Source organism: Cupressus sempervirens, chromosome 9 (assembly GCF_028749045.1).
Source record: "Cupressus sempervirens isolate cs-2001-9-10 chromosome 9, ASM2874904v1, whole genome shotgun sequence".
Classification (NCBI taxonomy): Eukaryota; Viridiplantae; Streptophyta; class Pinopsida; order Cupressales; family Cupressaceae; genus Cupressus; species Cupressus sempervirens.
The window spans coordinates 163,610,744-163,631,741 of record NC_143126.1 but is presented as its reverse complement, the minus strand read 5'-3'; the positions used below and the strand labels follow the sequence as shown (position 1 = coordinate 163,631,741).

Below are 20,998 nucleotides of genomic sequence, written 5' to 3'. Positions count from 1 at the left end.
CACCCCACAAGTCCGACAAGACTTAAGGAAAACCAAAATTTTGATTGAGCAGGTTAGTAAGCCTTTGGGACTTCAAGGTCCTAAGAATCTTTGCACTTCCTTGATCCCTACAAGCTTGAAATAATGCTTTATTCCTTATTTAGGAGGGTTGTTAGAAAAACTTAAGGCAAAAACAACCAAAAGGGGGAACAAATAGAAAGGAAACAAGCTAATTTCTCATTTAAACAAGTATTTAACTATTGAGAGCTATTAAACTTACAATTTGACTCACCAGACACCTTATAAACCAAAACCTAGGGACACAAAGCAAAAAAAATGGGAACAAGCAAGAAGAAATATAGGGAAGGGGTATTTCCACTTTCCACTAGGAAAAGTGGCCAAAATGGGATGTGAGTTTTGGAGGCACAACATTAACTACGTCATTTAATTTTGTAATGGTTTATAATATACATATTTATAATATAATCTAAATAACTAACATTCTTTGACCCATATTTTACAAGTAGTGATTTACACGAACTTGTCTTTTATGAGCATGGATGGTCCATGAACATTAATTCATTGCATTTATATGATGTGCATAAAAATAAAACACTAGATTTTTTTAAAAGGGCCACCATTCAAATACTACTCTAATTCAAATAAATAAATTATAATTTGTTTCCTAAAATTAAAGCCACATAACTTAGTACCCTATTTGCCAATTTTATTGTTATAGATTTATTAAAAAAAATCTTGTCCTTCCTTACTACCGTATTTGTTAATTTTATTGCGAACTAAAATAAAAGAATAGACCTTGTCTACCGTTAAGAAAATTATCAGAACTTATAAGTTATTGAAAATAATTTACTATTACGTTGGAAACTTATTGTGATATGGTTACCAAGATTCAATTGTGTAGTTTTTGAGTCAAACTCATTGACACGTATCTCATGAGTAGTGGTTTATAAGAACCCATTTCTTATGAGAATGTATAGAACACTTAACAATCATTAGATATGAGTGATGATCACAACAATGAAACAACAAGACTTCCTTAGAAATTGAATGCACTTAATTAACAACATAGATTTGGAAGCTATACCTAGAACCCCATTTGCAAAGACTTCACCAAATATTCTATCCATTCATTATTTAACCTCTTAAAACTCATTTACATGACTCATAGCGAGTGATAAAGATAAATTTTCCCTCATCAACCATTCATTTAGATTCAAATCCCTCAAATTGTGATTAGAACATATTCCCCTTGAGCCGTATAGTTTTCATTCGAGGTCAAGTGGGGAAAAAAAATCATCTTCGTTCGATCGTTCACTGCTCTTGCCTGCGGGCTCTCTGCAAACGATCTGAAAAATGTCGAGCAAGGCTCAAACACACGCATCTCCAGATGCCTCATTTTCTTCTATTGATCCAATGTTTCTCCTACTGCAGCTTCCATACTCAGTCCTTAGAGTACCGCGCATGCGCCTGAAGCTCCCCTCACTGTCTCTGCCCTCGCCCATGGTGGTGTTCTCCCTTGTATTGGCGACATACTTCTTGGTGGTCTCAGGTTTCATCTATGACGTTATAGTGGAACCACCTGGCATCGGCAGCACGCAGGATCCAGTCACGGGGACTGTTAGACCGGTCGTGTTTCTTTCGGGGAGAGTAAATGGACAATACATTATTGAAGGGCTTTCATCAGGGTTTATGTTCGTGCTGGGTGGAGTTGGGGTTATTTTGCTGGATTTAGCGCTGGACAAGCACAGGGCGAGGAACGTTAGGATCTCTTTTGCCGCGGCCGGAGTTTCGTCCGTGGCGATTGCATACATCATGAGCATGCTGTTCATTCGCATCAAAATTCCTGGTTACTTGCGTTGATTAGGGTTTCCGACGCTTGATTGAGGTAAAGGTTCTGCATCGAGCTAGGGTTTAGTTAATAACAATGGACATTGAAATAATGTCGGTGCTCTTTCTCGAGATCGAGAGAATTTTCTAAGTTCTGTGGTTTGATTAGATCGATGGACATGAATCTCCCGTGCTTAGCTTAGCTAGTTTTTTGGGGTATAATAGAATTATGTACAGTGAAAGAATTTGCTGGCAAAGTCGCTTCTTTTTTTTTTATCAAGAAATTTACACTTTTTTAAAGTGCGAAGGAAATCCTTTATTTATGCACTTTGGTTTGAATGCTGGATATGGATTTTCGGTGCCTAGTTGAGATAATTTTCAATTTTGAGATTTTTTTTTGGAATTGTTTTTCTCGATGTTTCGTGCCTTTCAGAAAATGTCTCCCCCTTTGTTTATGTTTCGAAGAGTTCTTTAGATCTTCATGGTTTAATCTGGATTTAAAGAATCGGTGCTTAAGCAACCCGGGGTTAATGGCGATTACTTTTCAGATATAACTTATGCGAAAAAAATATTGCTTACAAAATAGTATCATTGTTTTACAATGTATTTTGCTTTTCCCTTTGGTTAAGTGCAAGACAGTTCTTTATATCCAGTGGTTTAATCTGGATATAAATATTTATTGCTTGATCAAACCAGGACTTACTATCCCATATCTTATGTAGCAAATATTGTTAGTAAATTGCTTTCGATGTATGTGTGAAAGAAAGTTGCAATTGCTTTGAAGTTTATATATATCATAAACATTAGAGCTGAGAAATTACATGAGGGTACAACTTTCATACAAATTAATGAAATTTCAATGTCTAAACATTTCAATTCAAGTTTTACTTTTTGTTATCAAAGTGCACACGCACACGCGCACGTGCACGCACAAACACACGCACACAAACACACACCACAGAGACGCAGACGCAGACGCAGACGCAGACGCAGACGCAGACGCAGATGCAGACGCACACGCACATGCACACGCACAGACACAGACACAGACACAGACACAGACACAGAGACACATACACACACCACAAACACACAGACACACAGACACACACCACAGACACACAGACACAGACACAGACACACGCACACGCACACGGTCACGGACACACACAGACACACACACACACCACAAACACACAGACACACACACACACCACAGACACATGGACACACAAACACAGACACACACACACACACCACAGACGCACAGACACAGACACACACACACACGCACACACACGCACACGCGCACGCACACACACGCACGCACACACACGCACACACGCACGCACACACACACATATTAATATATTACAACAAAATTAAAATGCTTAAAGGCTAAATTCAGAAAAACACAAAGTGTAGACAATCTAATAGTTAATGTTGCCACGCTTCTTCCCCATCATTTCCTTGATCAAATTTAGAATCTGTATTGGATTTACTGTTAATATTTGGCGCTACCTCATTCAATGGAACAGTCACAAATGTTTCATGTGTCTTCTCATCAATCAATATGATGTGCTTAGGATCAATATCACATCCTAAGGCTAGAGTCTATTGATACTTATGAGTCTTTTGATCTTGGAATCACAAGGCTCTGTTCATAGGCTCCGAGTTTTCTGTTCATTAAGAGGAAGCTTGTTCAACTTGATAGAGAGGAGGAAGTTGAACATGGACCAATTCCTCTTTACAATAGAGGAATTGACAAACTCTGAAAGAATTTGAATGACAAGTTTTTTCAATTATGGTGTATCCTTGCCATACCATTTCCACTATCCAATAAGATTGGTTTGAGATATAGTACCTGAAGCTCTATCTAATTTTGCCCTTGTGGATTGCAATTAGCAGAGGCAAGCATTGTGTGTGAATTAAAGTTGACTTCCCATGTGGATACATCTTTAAGAGGGCTTCAGTTAAGCCTTCCTTCACCTTTTTATCATCAGGAGGCAATCTCCACTTTTTGGTGCATGCTACTTAAAATTGAAAGGAAAGATTGCTATATGAGGTAGTAGGGTGTTTTTTCGTGTTTTACTGTAGCATCACAATGGGCTTGATGTGCTGCCTATGTTCCCAAATTAGGATCCTGGTCATGAAAAATGCTCACTTCATCCATAAAAGCATGTTGTCAAATGTCTCAATCAGTAGTCTCTCCAAGTTTAGGAGAATATGTATCAGCATATCTAATGACATCTAGAATGTATGAGATGGAGGAACAAGCAAATCTACAAACACAAATATTCAAAAAAGAATTAGACTGAGACTCAACTAACAATGATTGAATGCTGATACAAAATAATTAAGACTATCAAGATACACACATTACAAAATTAATAATTTATTTAAAAAATTCAAAGTGCCCTTATTTCACAATGGACCATCAATCATCATCTACCATCTTTAGTTTCACAAGTTTTCTTCTTGTAGTGTTTCTACACTTTGGACTAATCATGTTAAATTCTAGAGCCTTTATCACGTCAAGCATTGTCTTCAACAGAAATGAAGTAATTAACATAGCCAGTCTCCACAGCTTTGAGGATTTCCTTCCTCAAAAAAATCTTGAAGAGAGTGAGGTGCTGGTTACAAACTTACAAATAAACATTTGAATATAGTTCTTTGGCTTGTATCACTATTTTGTCACCTAATCTATTTTACTTATGCCTTTCAATGCATGAACACATTATGTGGTCTGAGAGATATTTGCAAGTGTGCTTCACTATTAGGCCAGCCAATTTGCACACATGTGCCAAATCAGTCACTGCTGTATAACTTTTGAGCCACCAACCTCGTCAATGGCCTATTATAAATTCTTCTCAAACAATTAACAACTCTAACAAAATCAAAACTAGTTGCACATGTGATGACGATGATGAGTAGTTGATTTCTAATATTTGTCCAGCCATCCTTGACAATAAAGAGATGTGGCTTGTCCATGTTTGGCTCATGTTCTTTATCACTAAATTCTTGTTAGCATATTTTTTATCAAGGAGGGTAGTGTATAGTTTACATTCTTTTAGGGAGGCAAATTAGGGACCAATAGAAATTGCCTCTTTGAGCATTTGTATTTTTTAGGGAGACAAGTTAGGGACCAATAGTTTCCTCTTTCCTCTTGTAGAAACGTTATCATTACTCCTAGCCAAAATGGATGGCATAGCTGATTGTGTGTACTCTATTGGCATTGGCATACCCTTAGACCATGCTTGACCTTTCATAAACCATCTGTTAACTTTTTCCTTCTCAGCTATCTTTATTCTAGGACAAACCTTAAACCCTTTTTTGTAATGACTGATAGGTAACTATATGCCTCTTTGTTGTTTAAAAAATATAAACACAGTCTAGTTCCTCGTTCTTTTTTTTAATGCTGAAAGTAGGTTAGGGCTGAGTTGACTGCTAACTGCACTACCATACTGAAATTTTTGATTCGTGTATTTTCTGAATCAGAACCAACTGGAAACATGGAAGTTTTTGTCCCCAATTTCTGTTTGAGATGCTCAAGGGTTTTCATCCTTGGGTTTCAAGTAATCCCTTAGATTTTCATTTTCTGAATTTAGTGCACATAAGTGCTCAAAATGAGAGTTCTAGAAATGAAAGTCCGATCTGTTTTTCCCAGGAATCTTTGTATCCTGTCTGCATCCAAGAGGGCAGGGGATGTGTCCTTGGGGAACATAGGATATTTATGCAGTTTAATTACAGCTGAGGATGCTGTATCTTTATCTGATGTTTAGAAATGGAATTTTTTAGGTTATGTAGGTTAATTACAGCTGAGGATGCTGTATTTTTCACCCCTAGTTTAGGAATGATTTAATTGCCAACGAAAATTTGTAAGTCGTATTGCTTGCCACAAACATGTTGTCTATGAGAGAAATTCCTTATTTTTGTTTGAAATCATATTTGTTTTTTGTAGCAAGGAAAATTTTCTTTTTCAAAGTTGGGTCTAAGAGCAATGGACTTGTATGATTTTATGATTTAAATTTAATTATGACTGTGGAAGTTATTTGGCTCAATCAAAACCTGTGATGCAGGATTGTCTTTATTCTAACTGAGCTAGAGTTTAGTTTTGAGAAACCTTGTTAGTTGCAAAGAATGGACAAATGCCCTTGATGATTTTGTGACGAACTTCTCTTAGTGCAAGTGGTTTATAAGTGCCATTCTAAGTGACAGATTTCACTGTATTTTATCTGGATTTTTAAAATTTGGCATACTCCAAAAATTCTGAAAATCCTCTGCAGTTTGCCATAAATCTCGTCCAGACAAACACATATTTATTGGGATTTTTAAAAAGGTTTTTAAAATGTGTTTGATTTTCAGAATTTTTTATTTTTCTATAATCTGAACCCTAAGAAACTACTAAAATATACCATGGACTTCCAAATCTGCTAAATAAATTGCACTTGATTTTGGTCGTGTTTGAGCCATGGCTGATCTGCTGTTTGAGCCAGTTGTCAGATATGCAGAAGTAGCTGCTTTAGCAATGGGTTATCTGCTGTTTGAGCTAAGCCATTGGGTAAGCAGAAGTAGCTGTTTGAGATATGGGTGTCCTACAGAACTGCAATAGAGAACATTAATATAAACAATTAACCCTTTTTGGCTGCCACATTTGAGAAGTGGCAGAGTAGGGCTTGGCTAGACTGCAGGTGAGTCTTAAGAAGCCATTTCCATTCATCTGTGCGTGCAAGTTACTGAAGGTGGCAGAAGAGGGATGCCTTTAACCGTACACAGTTTTATTTTTTTGTTTTTTTAAATAACATGCTTTTAGGTTTACTTTTTAATATTCTAATTACACATTTGTAATTATATTCCATTGTAAGTTTTAATAATGATAACTTTAATATGCATATTATTTTAAGTTATATTTTTTAGTTTTATCTGTTAATAATATTTATTAGGAATAAATAATATTTCATATAATCAAATAAAAATTTAAACTTTAATATTGTAAATGTAGATGTAATAGATATAAATTTTACTATTTTAATCTAATATTTTCAAGGACAGCAAAAGTAGTGACTTATATGAAAAAGTAAGTTTGACTGCAAAAGGGAGAGTAAAAAGGTGAAGTGGAAGTGTGTATAATGATTGAGGGAGGAAGATAAGTACACCTAAAAGCATGTTATTTAAAAAAACAAAAAACAAAACTATAAATATGGTTAAAGGCATCCCTCTTCTGCTACCCACTTGCTGCCACCTTCAGTATCTTGCAGGCATATATGAATGAAGGCTTTTTACTCTCTTCCTTTATTGACTAGGCTACAGAAAGTTTCTGCTCTCAAACACCATAATGACGAGCAGTTCCCCTCTTCAAGCACTCGAAGCAAGGAAATAAAGTCAAATGACTTTGTAAATCTCATCTGCAGTCCAGCCAAGCCGCCCCCTGGCGCTCCTTATATGCAGCAGACAAAAAAATCTATTTAACAATATTAATATTCTCTATTGCAGTTATGTAGGCCACGTACATCTCAAACAGCTATTTCTGCATATATGACAGCTAGCTGATTCAGATGATCATCAGCCACTGTGACGGCTAGTTCTGCTTACCCAATGGCTTAATTCAAACAGAAAATCACCCACTGCTGCATATCTGGCAACTAGCTCAAACAGCTGATCACTCATGGCTCAAACACGAGCAAACTCAGGTACAATTTATTTGGCAGATCTGGAAGTCCATACTATATTTTAGTGGTTTATTAGACCAAAGTAAGCAAGGCTAAGTTGAAAGCTATGGAGGACTTGGGAGTGGGACAGATGTTGCTTACTAGAGTGACTAATTGAGGTCGAGATTTTTGATTTTATTTTTGCTTCAAGAAACTTAACTGGAAGGGATTTGAATGATATTTTCGAAAAGGATATTGGGAAAATGGGGTTATGGTGGATGCATTGGGTGCAGTTGGAGTGTTGGATGTAGTTTAACACTCTTCTAAGGTGTCAAGAGAAGTGTCATCTAGGATTTAATTTGTCATTAATGTTGAAGGACCCAATTTTGAAATTGGGTTGACAAGCTATGTAATGAAATAAAGGACTTTGTACATGGATGAAAACTAGTTTATTGAAGGATTGGTAGATGTAGTAATCTGTGGATGGCTGTTCATTCTTTAGTAGTGTGGACTTTGTTTTGGTGGACATCTTACGCAAAATTGGTTGGATCAATTGGAGCAATTAGCAAATAGGGAAATATTATATTGTAAGTAATTTGGATTATTTCTTGGCCAATTTAGAATGGCTAACATAGCATGTTGCTTGTGAAGCCAACCATTTTCTTTGTTTTTTTTTTACTACAGGTAGGTAGAAGTAGCTTGGGACAAGGAAAGAAGGCCTTGGGGCTGCCCCTTCACATTGGAAGTTTATCGGTTTGAAGAGAGGATTTTCCCAATTCTTTGAAGAAGGCGGAGGTTAAAGGTTGTAGTAGGTCTAGGTTATAGAGGAAATTGATTGAGGTAAAAGTAAGAGCTTGAGATTGCAATGCAAGTGTAGTGGACAATATCTTTGTTAACAAAACATGGGTGGAGTTTAAGCTCTAGGGGGTTGAAGGAGAATTTCTCTAGAGGGAGCAGAGGAGAGCATATTTAAATACTAATTCTAGGATGGAAGAGATCTTCTATTAGTAGAAAGCAAGTGCGAAGTAGCTGATGGTAGGGGATCACAACATGATTTCTTCATTGCTTTACAAACATTGGAAAGACAAATGGGGACAACTATATAAATATAGGGAAATTTTATAATATACATTGAAATTTGCAAATATTTACATGTTATTCATATGAAACTAAGTATGAAGCATGTCATTTAAACATTGTAGAACCTTAAGATACACGATTTGAATGCTATCTAGGAAATAGTGACCAATTTAGTAGGCAATTGTCAATATACATATCAATATGTGAGCAAAAATATAAGTTTAGCAATGAACAATATCATAGAAATCTAAATATTCCCAAAGGCTAGAGGATTGGCATAAAGTTTCATCATCATGTTTAAGTTTAGCATAATAAACAAAATATAGAAAAATGAAGTAGACTATTGCTCCTATTTTGCTTTTGCCACCATGACATCAAAATCAGAGTCCTCATCCTCACTATCATGCTCTACAGGAAGTGTAGTCTCATCCAAAGGAACACCCAACCAATCTTGAAGTTGTCTCATCCTCATCTATTTGGGCTGCATCCTTAGGATCAACAACCCACTGCAAAGCCGGAGTTTGCCTATGCTCCAGAGTCTAAAGATCTGCAAGTCTAAGAGCTTGATGCATTGCCATTAGCTTTTTTGCTTGTTTAGAGGTAAGTCTATTCCTGTTGATGGAGTGGATAAAATAATATGTTGACTAGTTCCTCTCTACAGCTATAAGGAAATAGCAACCTGTGCAAGGAGGCGAGTGACAAGTATTTTCAACTTTGGTGCATCTCTCCCATGCCAGCTTCATCATCCAATAGAATCTCTCTGTGCCAAAACCATTTTATCCAACCTCACTTACTCAAGTTTGGGCCATGAAGGTTGTTGAAGTCAAAGTATTATGCACGAAGAGTAGAGGCCTCTTGAGCTATATACATCTTATTAGTGGCTTTTTTGAAGCCATCTAATGCCTCAGGATCATCACTCAGGAGGCACCTTTCATTCAACTCTGCGTACTATTTGGGATTTGGAGCAAAGGCTGTCATATGAATTAGTGTATTCATTATGGTCCACCTATGCGTCACAATAGGCCTAATATGCTCCTCATGAAACCCTAGTATAGGATCCTTTGCTGCAACAATTTTCTTCATTTTCCCCAACATGCTGTCAAAAGTCTCATATATCTCTCCAAGACTAGGAGAGTTAATATCCACATATCTAATGACATCTGCAATGGGTGCTATGATAGAGCAAATATATCTGCAAGATGCAAACAAAAATTAAAATCATATTTAGACATTTTAAGTTAGTATGAGTATCAACAAGCAAAAGACTAACATTTAATTTAAAAATCAACAACTTCATTGTGGACCACTAGTTGTCGCGAAGGATCCTTTGCTTCACCAATTTTTCTTCAGAGGACTTAGAATCGGACCATTGTGCCCACTTTGGATTCACCACCATCAATTGTAGAAGGCCTCAATGCACCTCAATTATCCTTTCCATTAAGATGAAGTATATGCAATACCTATAGGCACAATTGTAAATTAAATGTTAAACATTAAACACATCACGTGTAAGTTTGTAGCAATTGTAAATAAAGCAAATTGAACTATAATTTAAATTGACATACTTTGTCTTGACTGGTTTGAGGAATTCCTTAGAGAAAGAGTTGAATAGAGCAAGTGAAATGTGGTGGTCTTTCCTATGTGCTTCAATGCATGAACACAACAAGGGGTCCAAAAGATGTGCCTGGTAGCACCCTCTACCATCAAACCGGCCAATTTGCACACATGTGCATAATCTGGGATCACCTGTACTACATTAGTCAGCGAAACCTCCTCCATGGCATCCCTCAAAATGGTGAATTGAAACTCTGCATCCTTAGCTTTCTTGAGGAATTTATGGCTTTTAAATAGTAAGAGCCAACAAGGGGTGTGACAATGATATTGATGAGTGACCTATGTCTAACATTGGTCCTAATGGAGCTCTAATTTTTAGGCCTTCATTTGTACACATTGTCCATCTTTTCAAGCTATAAGACAAACCAACTAGTTTTGGATTCTATTTGTTTCAACATAATATAAGAATATGATGTTGGAATAATGCACAAACAATGGATGTCAATATGAAGATAGGGTTGAAAATTAAAAAACTATGAGTACTAGAACAACATGATTATCATAGGTATCAAAAGATTGTGGCATACATTTATGCACTCATTATACATCTTTCGAAGTTCCAAGAAAATCATCAAGAAATCAATCTTGCCGACAATCTTAGGAATTCTGAGGTGGTAACGGGGGTAATAGGTTACAGTAGCTGCCCCAACAATGCACATAAAATATCAATATCAATTGGAAAAAGTAAAGATAGATCACTTTGGGATCCGCATACAATTAGAGTCAAATATATATCAATATCAAATGTTATCGAGTTGTCAAGCGCTTGGCAATATAATCGATGGAAGTGTTTCTGAAGGTGTTAGGCGTAATCGATAATATCTCTGGATGTGTTGAAGACTTCAATCGTATGTATTGTGCAATAATAAGAATTCTTAATGCACCTTGAAGGAGTGATATATTTATATTGATGACTAGAATATTTACTGGAGTTTTGGAGGAAAGATGTTATGCAACACATTACACCCAATAGTGAGTGTATGGTACCTATGGAAATCAGTTCTACACAAGCTAAATATACCGTGTCATACTTGCAAAGAATTATTATATATTTTTGCGTGATATTGGAAGAGCCGGAGTCCAACAGTTGATGCTTAATATTGTCATGCAATTGTGGAAGGTCTGTTATCATCCATATCTCATACCAAGCAAGGCCATCATGTTCTCATATTTTCACAATGGCAGCCGATGGTAAATTTTGCAGTACACCTAGAGATGTCCTCTAGAATATCTTGAAATTGTAAGAGCCGGAAGCACATAAGGAAATAAGTGGAGGTTTAATGAAGAACATAAATAATATGTGTGAAGTTTGATATGTTAAAAAGGTGTGAGACAGCACCATGATCAAATCAGAGTAACCGTTGGGGCTGGAGATATTGTAATTACATTACTAAGAAATACAAAGGTTCAATTTATTATTAATGCTAGGGAAAACGCTAAAGGTATCACTAAAAGGAGTCCACATTTGTCAAATATGAACTATGTTAGAATGCATACAAAGCAACACAGATATGGCATGAATCATCAGCAAGGAGTGATGTCATCAGCAATTAAATTAAAATAAACCTTCTTAATGTCTGCCAACTTTAGGAGGGCTACAAATATATTTAAAATGATTTAGCAGCCATGAAATACATAAAAGATAGGATCGAGCAATTGAAGCAATGCAAATACTTGTGATAAAGCTCATAATAAACAATACAAGCTGCCATTAAACAAATAATATTATAAAGAGGCGGGATATTAAGAGTTGAGAAGTCATGTTAATAAGAGGTGTCCCTTAGTCATAGTTATTTGGTAAAATAAAATGATATATATAAAGACTCATCAATTGACAATCAAGACGTTAGATGACAATAAGCAATTACAAGGAGCAATCAATGAGATATAGAAAAAGAAAAAGAGAAGAAATAAAAAAAAGACATTCAATGATAAGTCAATGAGATATATTCAGAGTTTGTAAGGAGTAATGTAAATATTATAGCATGACTTTAATATAATTTCAAATATTATATTTTAATAATAAATAAAAGGTCCTTATGTTTATTTTCTAGGCAAAGAGCTTGCAATTAAAATGTGGATTCGTCCTTTATGATCAATAAATAGATTATTGAATTATTTCAATAGGGTTTTATTTTTGCATTGGATATTTTACTGCTGTCTTTGTTCGACAATCAAGATAGTGTGAAATATATATGTGTTTCCTTATCTCTGTCTAATCGGACTTCTAGCTGGAGAAGTTAAAAACCCTTTTGGACTAACAAAGAATTGCATATTAGATTTGTCTTTTGCAAAGCTTAAGAGTATTGGATGATATTTTTGATGAAATATTGTCTCATAGAGTTGTATGTAATGATGATCTTCATAATAGTTGACTTTGTTGCCCAAATAAACTAGGGCACCAGTCTTTTAAATCATTGAAGTTCAGTTATTTGGATTCATGGTTGGAGTAAAAGATCTATTACTTCCTTCTTGCAAGCATCTAATCAATTATTGACAAATATTATACAAAACATTCAATCACTTTAAATATTTAACAATTAACTTCATTATAATTGAGTTTGAGGATTTTGCCAACCAAAGAACTCATAAGTTTAAATTTGCTATAGAAAAGCTTTGAACCGGGTCATAAGGGTTCAAGGTGAACGTTTATTCGCCTAGGTGTAGCAAGGCCTGAAGTGCAGAGGAAATTGGATTATTCTTGTTTGTTGGCTAGAACTGATCGAGCAATCCTATTGGAGAATTGGCATAGCTCTTGGATTTCCAATCTGTGGTTTTGGGAACCAACGGGTCCACCATCCATCACCATAGGGCAGCCTGTCCCAACCCATGTGTGTTTCATATCCCAAACAACAAAGCACTGTTAGAGTACTCACTATCTAGGATGGTGGTTTGTAGCTTATGCTCACGAGGGGATATAAATGAGGGATTCATAGTCAACATATCTTTGACCATTTGTTAAAATAAGTGGAACGGGCTACATGAAATGGGATACCATTAGCAACAAAGAATCTACCAATGGATGCCTGACAAGCTCCTTTGCCTGCACATTAAACAAACTTTTAATAGTTCTGAATGACTTTGATTTTGGATTCTTTCACAACTTTTGGGGTATTGTTTGGACGATGTTTTGTTAGTAGTGTAGGACAAAAAAGGTGATGCTCAAAGTTCAGAACTCCATATTTGTGACTGATTTGAAAGAGTAAGCCTCCTAAATATTTTGAAGAATTTAGACTAATAAACCTTAATAATATTGTTTATAAAATTTCACCAAAGCCATGGCTCTATGACTAATTAAGTATATAGATGGTTTTCTAATGCTACTGGTTCCTTATTACTCCACAATGATATCAAAGATGTTCGCCTCCTAAATCTTTTGAAGAATTTATATTAATTAGCCTTCGTAATATTGTTTATAAAATTTCACCAAAGCCATGGCTCTATGACTAATTAAGTATATAAATGGTTTTCTAATGCTACTGGTTCCTCATTACTCCACAATGATATCAAAGATGTTCACTAGGCTGAGGTGTATTTCAATTGTCTTGGATCATCTGCATGCAGTGAAGTGGATGCAGATTTTTCTACAATGGGCTTTTGAAGCTATTGCAAAGAATGTCAAGCTCTCTCTTTTGGCAGAGGCCATTATTTTGTTTTTTTGATTGTTGTGACTAGGTTGAGTTTGCAAAGCAGGTGCCAGTCTGTCCTCTGGGGGTAGTTTGTCCCAGTCCTTAGTGGACTCTTCTCACTATATGCTGTTGGGTAGTTGGTTCTGCTTTAATTAGTTTGATGGCTTGATGGTTTTTGGTTGGCTTCATGGATCCTGTTTCCTAGGTTTTTGTAGTGGGTTAAATTAACGTGCCTCTGGTTTAGTTATTGTGTTTCTGTGTTACCCTAAGTTAATATGTATCAGTGGAAGACAACAATGAAAACTAAGCCAGTATATAAGACTCTTTTGTTTTCCTTGTTCTCTTGCACTGATAGCTCATTGGTATAAGTTATTTTAAAGTTTATAACAATTTACATGTGTAATTAATATTTAAATATCAAAATGAAAATATTTTTCATTTTAAAATTTTAATATTGACGAGTGTGATTTATTTGAAAGTTTACTACAATTTGAATTCAACCACATTTTGTCTTTGCCAAACTTGAAAGTGAACACAAACCTCATGGCTTGGTGACTTGGTCATTGGTTTTTTGGTTCTTCAACTTTACAATATTGCTGGCTGCAAAACTTGATGACATCCGAAACAATTCTAGGTAGTTTTCTTCCTGTAGCTGCTCTGTGTAGCTTTCAGGGGTCTTTATTCAGACTGAAACTAGAAGCAGGTGCCCCACCTGTGAGATGTTGCTCTTAGTTAGAGCAAATAAATTGTCATACATGTATTCAATTAGCCCTCTCAAAAAGAACATTGCATAATTGCTATAATTTTTAAAAGAGCTTATTCACTACCTTAAGATAAAAACATAAAAAGATTAAAAATAATAAATTTAGTCATTTCCTTTTATCTGAGGTCATATTGCAGATGTAGTTATTCAGATATGTTTTAATGCCAGACCAGGATTGTTCTACAAACTGTAGTAATAGCCCTTCCCACATTAGTGATTGTCTAGGAGATGTTTACATTTTGTGCAGCAGATCCCATCAATGGGATCCTTTCCCTACTACATCAGGGATTTTTTAAACAACTTGCATCACATCAATGGTGATAATCTGTTGCAATTTGTGTAATGCAGGCCTTTGTTTACTGCCACTATTCTGATATTGTTTCATCCTTTCAACAGGTAACAGCACAAACAGTCCATTGGATAGAGGCTCAATGAAATGGGATGAGATGATCCTACCGTTTTAACAAAACACTACTCCCACTTGATAGTTAAATGGAATTGCTATTTGCCTTAACTAGAGGGTTTTTTTAAATATTATTTGATTCTGCACTGAGAACCTGTTTATGGTTCTAACTCTGAAATCTAAACAATGTCTCACTTAAAAGTTTGAAGCTGTTCAAGCTGACTCAGAAAAAATCGGCATATGTAGATATTTACAATTTTATACTAAATGACAGTTTAAAAGCACAGGAAAAATACTCGATGTGTCTGCTAAGACTGCAATTTTAAGCCAAGTTATTTGTGTAAGAGAAATAGTTGGCAGAATGCTGCTTGAAAATGAAATTAATCAGTGAAGTAAACAGTTGTAGAAGTTCACATTTGTGTGCAATATGGGGTTTGTACTATTCAATTGACTTATTTATTGCACCAAATCCTATGTAAAATGAAAAAGGTTTTCCAATATTTGTTGTAGTATATGGGGCTTGTGCAAAACAATCCCAACTCTTCTGTATTTTGCAGCCTCCCAAATTTTCAGTACACTGACTCGGTTAGGTCAAGTATCTTGTCTTTACCATTTGCCTGGTTGTCATTGTCTGGATAAATGAATAATTGCTATGTATTGTGACAATGCCACGAGAATGTGACGAATTACCTCTATATTTGACTCAGGTTGTCACTGTTAATGTCACGATGAAATTCAAAGCTTTCATCAATCAGGTGAATGATGTGGATGAATAAATAGACACTGAGTAATTCATTACAGTGGATCCAGCAATGTCTTTATTAGCCTCGGAATCCTTCCAAGACAATTTGGTTGCATTTATAATACATTTAGTATGATACACCATGAAGTCCTTAAACACACCTTGGTTGCGTTCTATAATACTATCTATTGCAAGCTTAGCAACAAGACTCGCCCCAGAGCAAATCTCGGTAGTCCCTATTTTCTTGGCAAATTAAAGTGAATACAGTCATTTACTTGTCAGAACATGCAAAACTTGACAAAAACTTGCCAAATCCAGTCAGACATGATAAAAACAGATTGAATTAGCAAACAGGCCATTTACGTGGTTGACAAAGTAACAAAGCAACGCATGAGGCACATATTCGCATTAGTATTAAATTCATAGGTGCAAGCTGTTTGTTTGCATTTAGCATATCTCTATAGATTACTTCCAATATATTTTTGGTGCAATTGAGACTTGTTACAAACTTTTAATTTACACTTGAAATAACCCTAGTTCCCCTTCTACACTGTATCTCTGACCGGCCCAAGATCGGCATTTTTAGTTTCAAATAACTTCAGTTTCTCCATCCAGACGCTTTGATTGGATATACCTTAGAAACATATGGTGGTTTCAGAAAAGAGCCGTAAGGTTTATAAACAGGCACGAGTGCTTAATTGGAATTTTTAATAGTGTCGAATAAAGGAAGACAATATTCCACACCTTTAGTCCAATGGGTCTAACTTGAACCATCAAAAGGAAGACAATATTTCGACGTGCGTATTTCCTTGTATTTAAATAAAATGGCTATAGAGTTACCGTGTTTCCCAACTACTTAATTCGTTTCCTCGCACTCACAAATATCACTATCCTTTGAAAACCATAGGCAGTCTGCCAGAATTTTGTGTTTCTCTAAGATTTGATGTTCAACACTCAACTGTGTTCATTTTAATTTTACCATCCCATCATTTATTGCCAACTGCCAGCTAATCGTTCAACTACTTTGAATGATGTACAAAATTTAGTGAGTCAAGAAAGGATAAGAATGAGATTCCGAAAATGAATGGTAGTGAACATATTTAGAAAAGAGTTGTGTTTATGGTTAGGAATGATATTTTGGCAATATGAATCCTCAAAAAAAGGAGAAAAATGTGTAAATCTCAAAGAAGACAATGAAAGGAGGCCATTGTGGGTAACAGCAATGGGAGCATAGTCTTAGAAACATGACCAGAATTCTACGAACAAGCCGCCCATTTGTGCATTTCAATAGCAGAGCCCGAGAGCAGACTTCAACATTTTAGATTGTAAAGCATTATAATTTCATTAGTGAATCTGTCTACTGGAGATACTCTATTGGTTTGGAGATTTTTTTGAATGCTATGAAAGACATGCAAATTATATTATATTTCATGTGGTAAATTTGTAGAAAAATAGTATTGTTAATGTTTTTAAAATGATATATGAAGAATTAGATTAGGGTTGAGGGCTCATGCAAACTTTGAATACTTTGAATAGTCTGAAAGAAGCATATATATCTGATGTATAATTAGTCCTATATTAATAAAATAACGTGACCAATAAAAAATAACTTAATGTATAAGTAGATTTTAATTGCAATTTTTTCAAATAACAAAATCTTTATATATCTGATTTATAATTTCCCAATATTAATAAAATGGTAATGTTATCGATCAAAAAAGATTTAAAATGTATAAATACATTTTTAATACAAATTTACTTATATTATTAAAATGATAATTTTATTAATAAAAATAATTCTTAAATGTATAAATAGATTTTTAATGCAATTTTATCAAATATTAAAATCTTTATATATATAATGCATAATTTTTTTCCATTAATAAAATCATATTACAAAATTCTTGTCTTTACTCATACATAAAAGACCATTATTTTTTATTTTGCTCGCTTGAGAGGTGTTTTACTCAAATGAAGATGGATAAAATGGATAAAATGATCTCTATAGTTATCGACTTTGTATTAACATTTGTAACTTTACGACTACAATAGCCTTATCATTTCCATTCATTCTATTCAAGAGTGTCATAAGATTTAGATTATGTGGTTTGTTTGTAATAGAGATTTTCACGGTAGATATGAATCCTTAGGATGAGTACTCGTGGATAAATAAATAATATGTATATCTTTAGAAATTGAGGGTACAAGCTATAAAAGTCTGGTCACTGTAGGTGAATCACCTCCTTGAAGAGAGTGTGTATGAGGACAATAAATATGAAGGGAAAGGAAAAGGAAAAGGAAAAGAAGGTATGGAAGGGAGAGAAATAGGGACAAGAGAGAGGAGAGTGGGGTGATGAAGAGATAGGATGATAAAGACATGTGAGGTGATCAATAGTATATAGATGGAGATATAGAGATAGAGATAGAAAAGATCAAAAAGAAATATTGGAAATAGTATATAGACAATGAGAGGCAAATGGTGAAGAGAGGGGTAAGATTATTGGGAGGGAGAAATGAGTGTATGTGTAAAAAGATATTAAGGAAAGTGTATGGATGTAAATAAGGAAAGTGTGTATTAAGAGTGTCATATGGACACAAAAACAATACAAAGATATGGTTTAAGATGGAGAGGAAGAGATAGATATGATGACATAGAGAATTTTAAATTATTGATTTCAAATAGAAAGGTCCATTTCATATAGAAAATAATAGTTAGAGGGATAGATGATTATAATTGAAGATAGGAAGAGAGTGAGGGGGTGGGGGAGAGTGCATAAGATGAATAATATAAAGAAAAAAGAGGGATAGAGAGGTGAAAAACTCGATAGAGATAAAAATAGATAGGGAAACAAAGGGAGACATTGTGGATAGATAGATGGACACGAATCAAATATTAAAGGGTAGGATAGTTAAGATGAAAGAGACAAAGAGGAGGGGAGTGGGAGGGAGAGAAATAGGAAGAGGAGAGGAGAGAGATAAATATAGAGAATGACAAAGATATATGAGTTGAAAGATGGATGGTGGATAGATTGATAGATAGAGCATGTACATAGAATAGAGAAAAGAGAAATAGAGGAAATAGGGTATAGATACATAGGAGCAAAACATGAAGTGGGGTAAGATTTTTTTTTTAATATGGTATAATATTTAATAGAATATTTTCATTGCTCCATATAGTGAGAATAATATTTTCATTGTTCTATCTAGTTTGCATAATATATTTTGTTTGAAGTGCACCTTGATCTATGCGATATTCCTCTTTTTATTTTTATTTTTATTTTTATAATAATTGTATGTGCATTATTTTGAATACAAAGCCAATATAATGATTTTACTCTAGATAGGGTTGCAAATGTAAGTCGTCGTCTCTTGATTATGCCAATGTCCACCATTGTTTTTTGTAGTGCGACCACTTGAGATCTTTGTATAGTAGTAACATATGCCATGGTAATTGGAAGTAGTCTTCAGTAGCCCAAAGTGATAGGTAGTATCAGTACACTTATTGTATCTTCATGGTTCCATGGTGGCCCATTATAGTTCTCAAAATGTACCACCAAATATATGAGTACATTTGTTGGCTTACAACCTTGTTCGTAAACGACATTAATAATCTCACCAAGAGCTCCATTTACATGTCTTGCTTCTATGTATATATTTGTTGTAAGAATAATGCGTTGTCCAAGTACATGTTTTTCTAGTTCATCATTTATTTGACTACTTATTTTTTTTTTGTTTTTTTTTTTTTTAGATTGTAGGAATCGGTGCAACACGACCCCCTTATAAACTGCAGTGCGCCTGGTAAACTTTTTAACGTGATCGGTAGCGTTGGCGTGACACGCCCACCGGTACCACAAGGACGGGGAAGACTAGAACCTGTGACCAACCCCCTACAACAGGGAAGATTTAGCCAACCGAGCTAGGGCCCCCGCCCTATTTGACTACCTATTACAACTAGGCTATTAAATGATTTTTGTATCTTTTTATTACCCAGCTTTACTACCTTGTTAGTAGTGAACAAGTGCATAGAAATTTCAAATTATTTTGGTTTATCTCCACTTAAGTGTATGCCTGTACGGATCATAAAATACCCCAATAATTTTGTGTTGGGTTCACATCTCGTATGTTATGTAATAGTTGGTGGGATTCTACTTGTGTCCTACCCTTATCTTTCTTCTCGAAACATGTTTGTACTGTAACAACTATTGTGAATTGGTGCCTAAATACGATGGCATTTGAGTGTAATGTGTAAATTAGTTTGTCCATAACAAATAGTAGTTGTGCTAGGTCTCCAAAAAATATAACCGATACTCCACTAGAGTATACATGTTATCGATGCGGAAAGGCTTCTCATAGATGAGTATCAATTCAAAGGAGCTATTTTGGGTATACAAAGCTCATTTCATCAATAATGATGTATTTGACATGTTTAAATTCTTCTTGGAATGTTATTAATATGTGGCCCTCTAATGACTACATTTCTTTGCTAGGGATTTAGAGCTTTCAATGTATTGTGGTTGCATGAATATTGAATGCATCAAGCCTCATGGGAGCTAGTATCAATCAATGTCCTTTTTGTGGTTCTTTACTATTTATTGATTCTATATGGACACAATTAAATAAGATTTCCCTATATACTTGCTAATCCCTAGATAATCACGTATAGTGGTTTGTTGGACTCGTGATATTCAATTATCTAGAGAACTAACTTTTTCTTGAATGATAATATGTAGTAACGATGCTTGACGACTACTGCTATGGTTTCACTACAATCACACATTATGTTGTCATTTACAAATTGTGTAGTAATTTGATGTAAATGCGGTGGAATAGTAATAAGGTCCCACTTTTTGCTAGTGTCAAACTAACACTTTCCAAGCATATCAAGCTCATGTATTGTCACAATACTTAATGGTCCCATATATGAAAAAAGTCCCATAGTTGGTGTGCACTGTCTTATCTCATTTGCTTCTTTAGAGTTTATTTCCTGATCAATAGTGTGATTAATGTGTCATACATCATATCACGTATTCATTTGTAGTCAATCAATCTTTCCATTTGCATCCTCCACAATTTGTAGCATACAAAAAAGATCTTGCAAATTCAAGTAGATTTACTATTTCAAGGTATGGAGGATGACATATAAGAATGTAGGTCGCTAGGTCAAATCAAGTTATTTCCTAGACTTTTTATTATTTGATGGTGCAATTTTCATCCAAGATTCAAAGAGATGAAAGGTCAACTACAAATAGCAAGAGGTAGTTCTTGTAATATATGAGATATGTCTTGTGTCCT

At 35.0% G+C, this 20,998-nt stretch overlaps 1 protein-coding gene across 2 annotated transcripts; it reads left to right on the top strand.

Moving 5' to 3' along the window:
• Window positions 1–1,209: 1,209 nt before the first annotated feature.
• On the top strand, window positions 1,210–20,181 carry LOC149538014 (uncharacterized). 2 transcript variants are annotated; one of them, XM_089799407.1, is made up of 2 exons: window positions 1,210–1,885; window positions 19,455–20,181. In XM_089799407.1, exon 1 carries the CDS (start codon window positions 1,354–1,356, stop codon window positions 1,858–1,860), a length of 507 nt encoding a protein of 168 aa, XP_089655533.1. In that variant the 5' UTR covers window positions 1,210–1,353; the 3' UTR covers window positions 1,861–1,885; window positions 19,455–20,181. The 2 variants fall into 2 exon arrangements, with proteins under 2 accessions (XP_089655533.1, XP_089655532.1); XM_089799406.1 differs by lacking the exon at window positions 19,455–20,181 and adding an exon at window positions 14,958–15,377.
• Window positions 20,182–20,998: the final 817 nt, after the last annotated feature.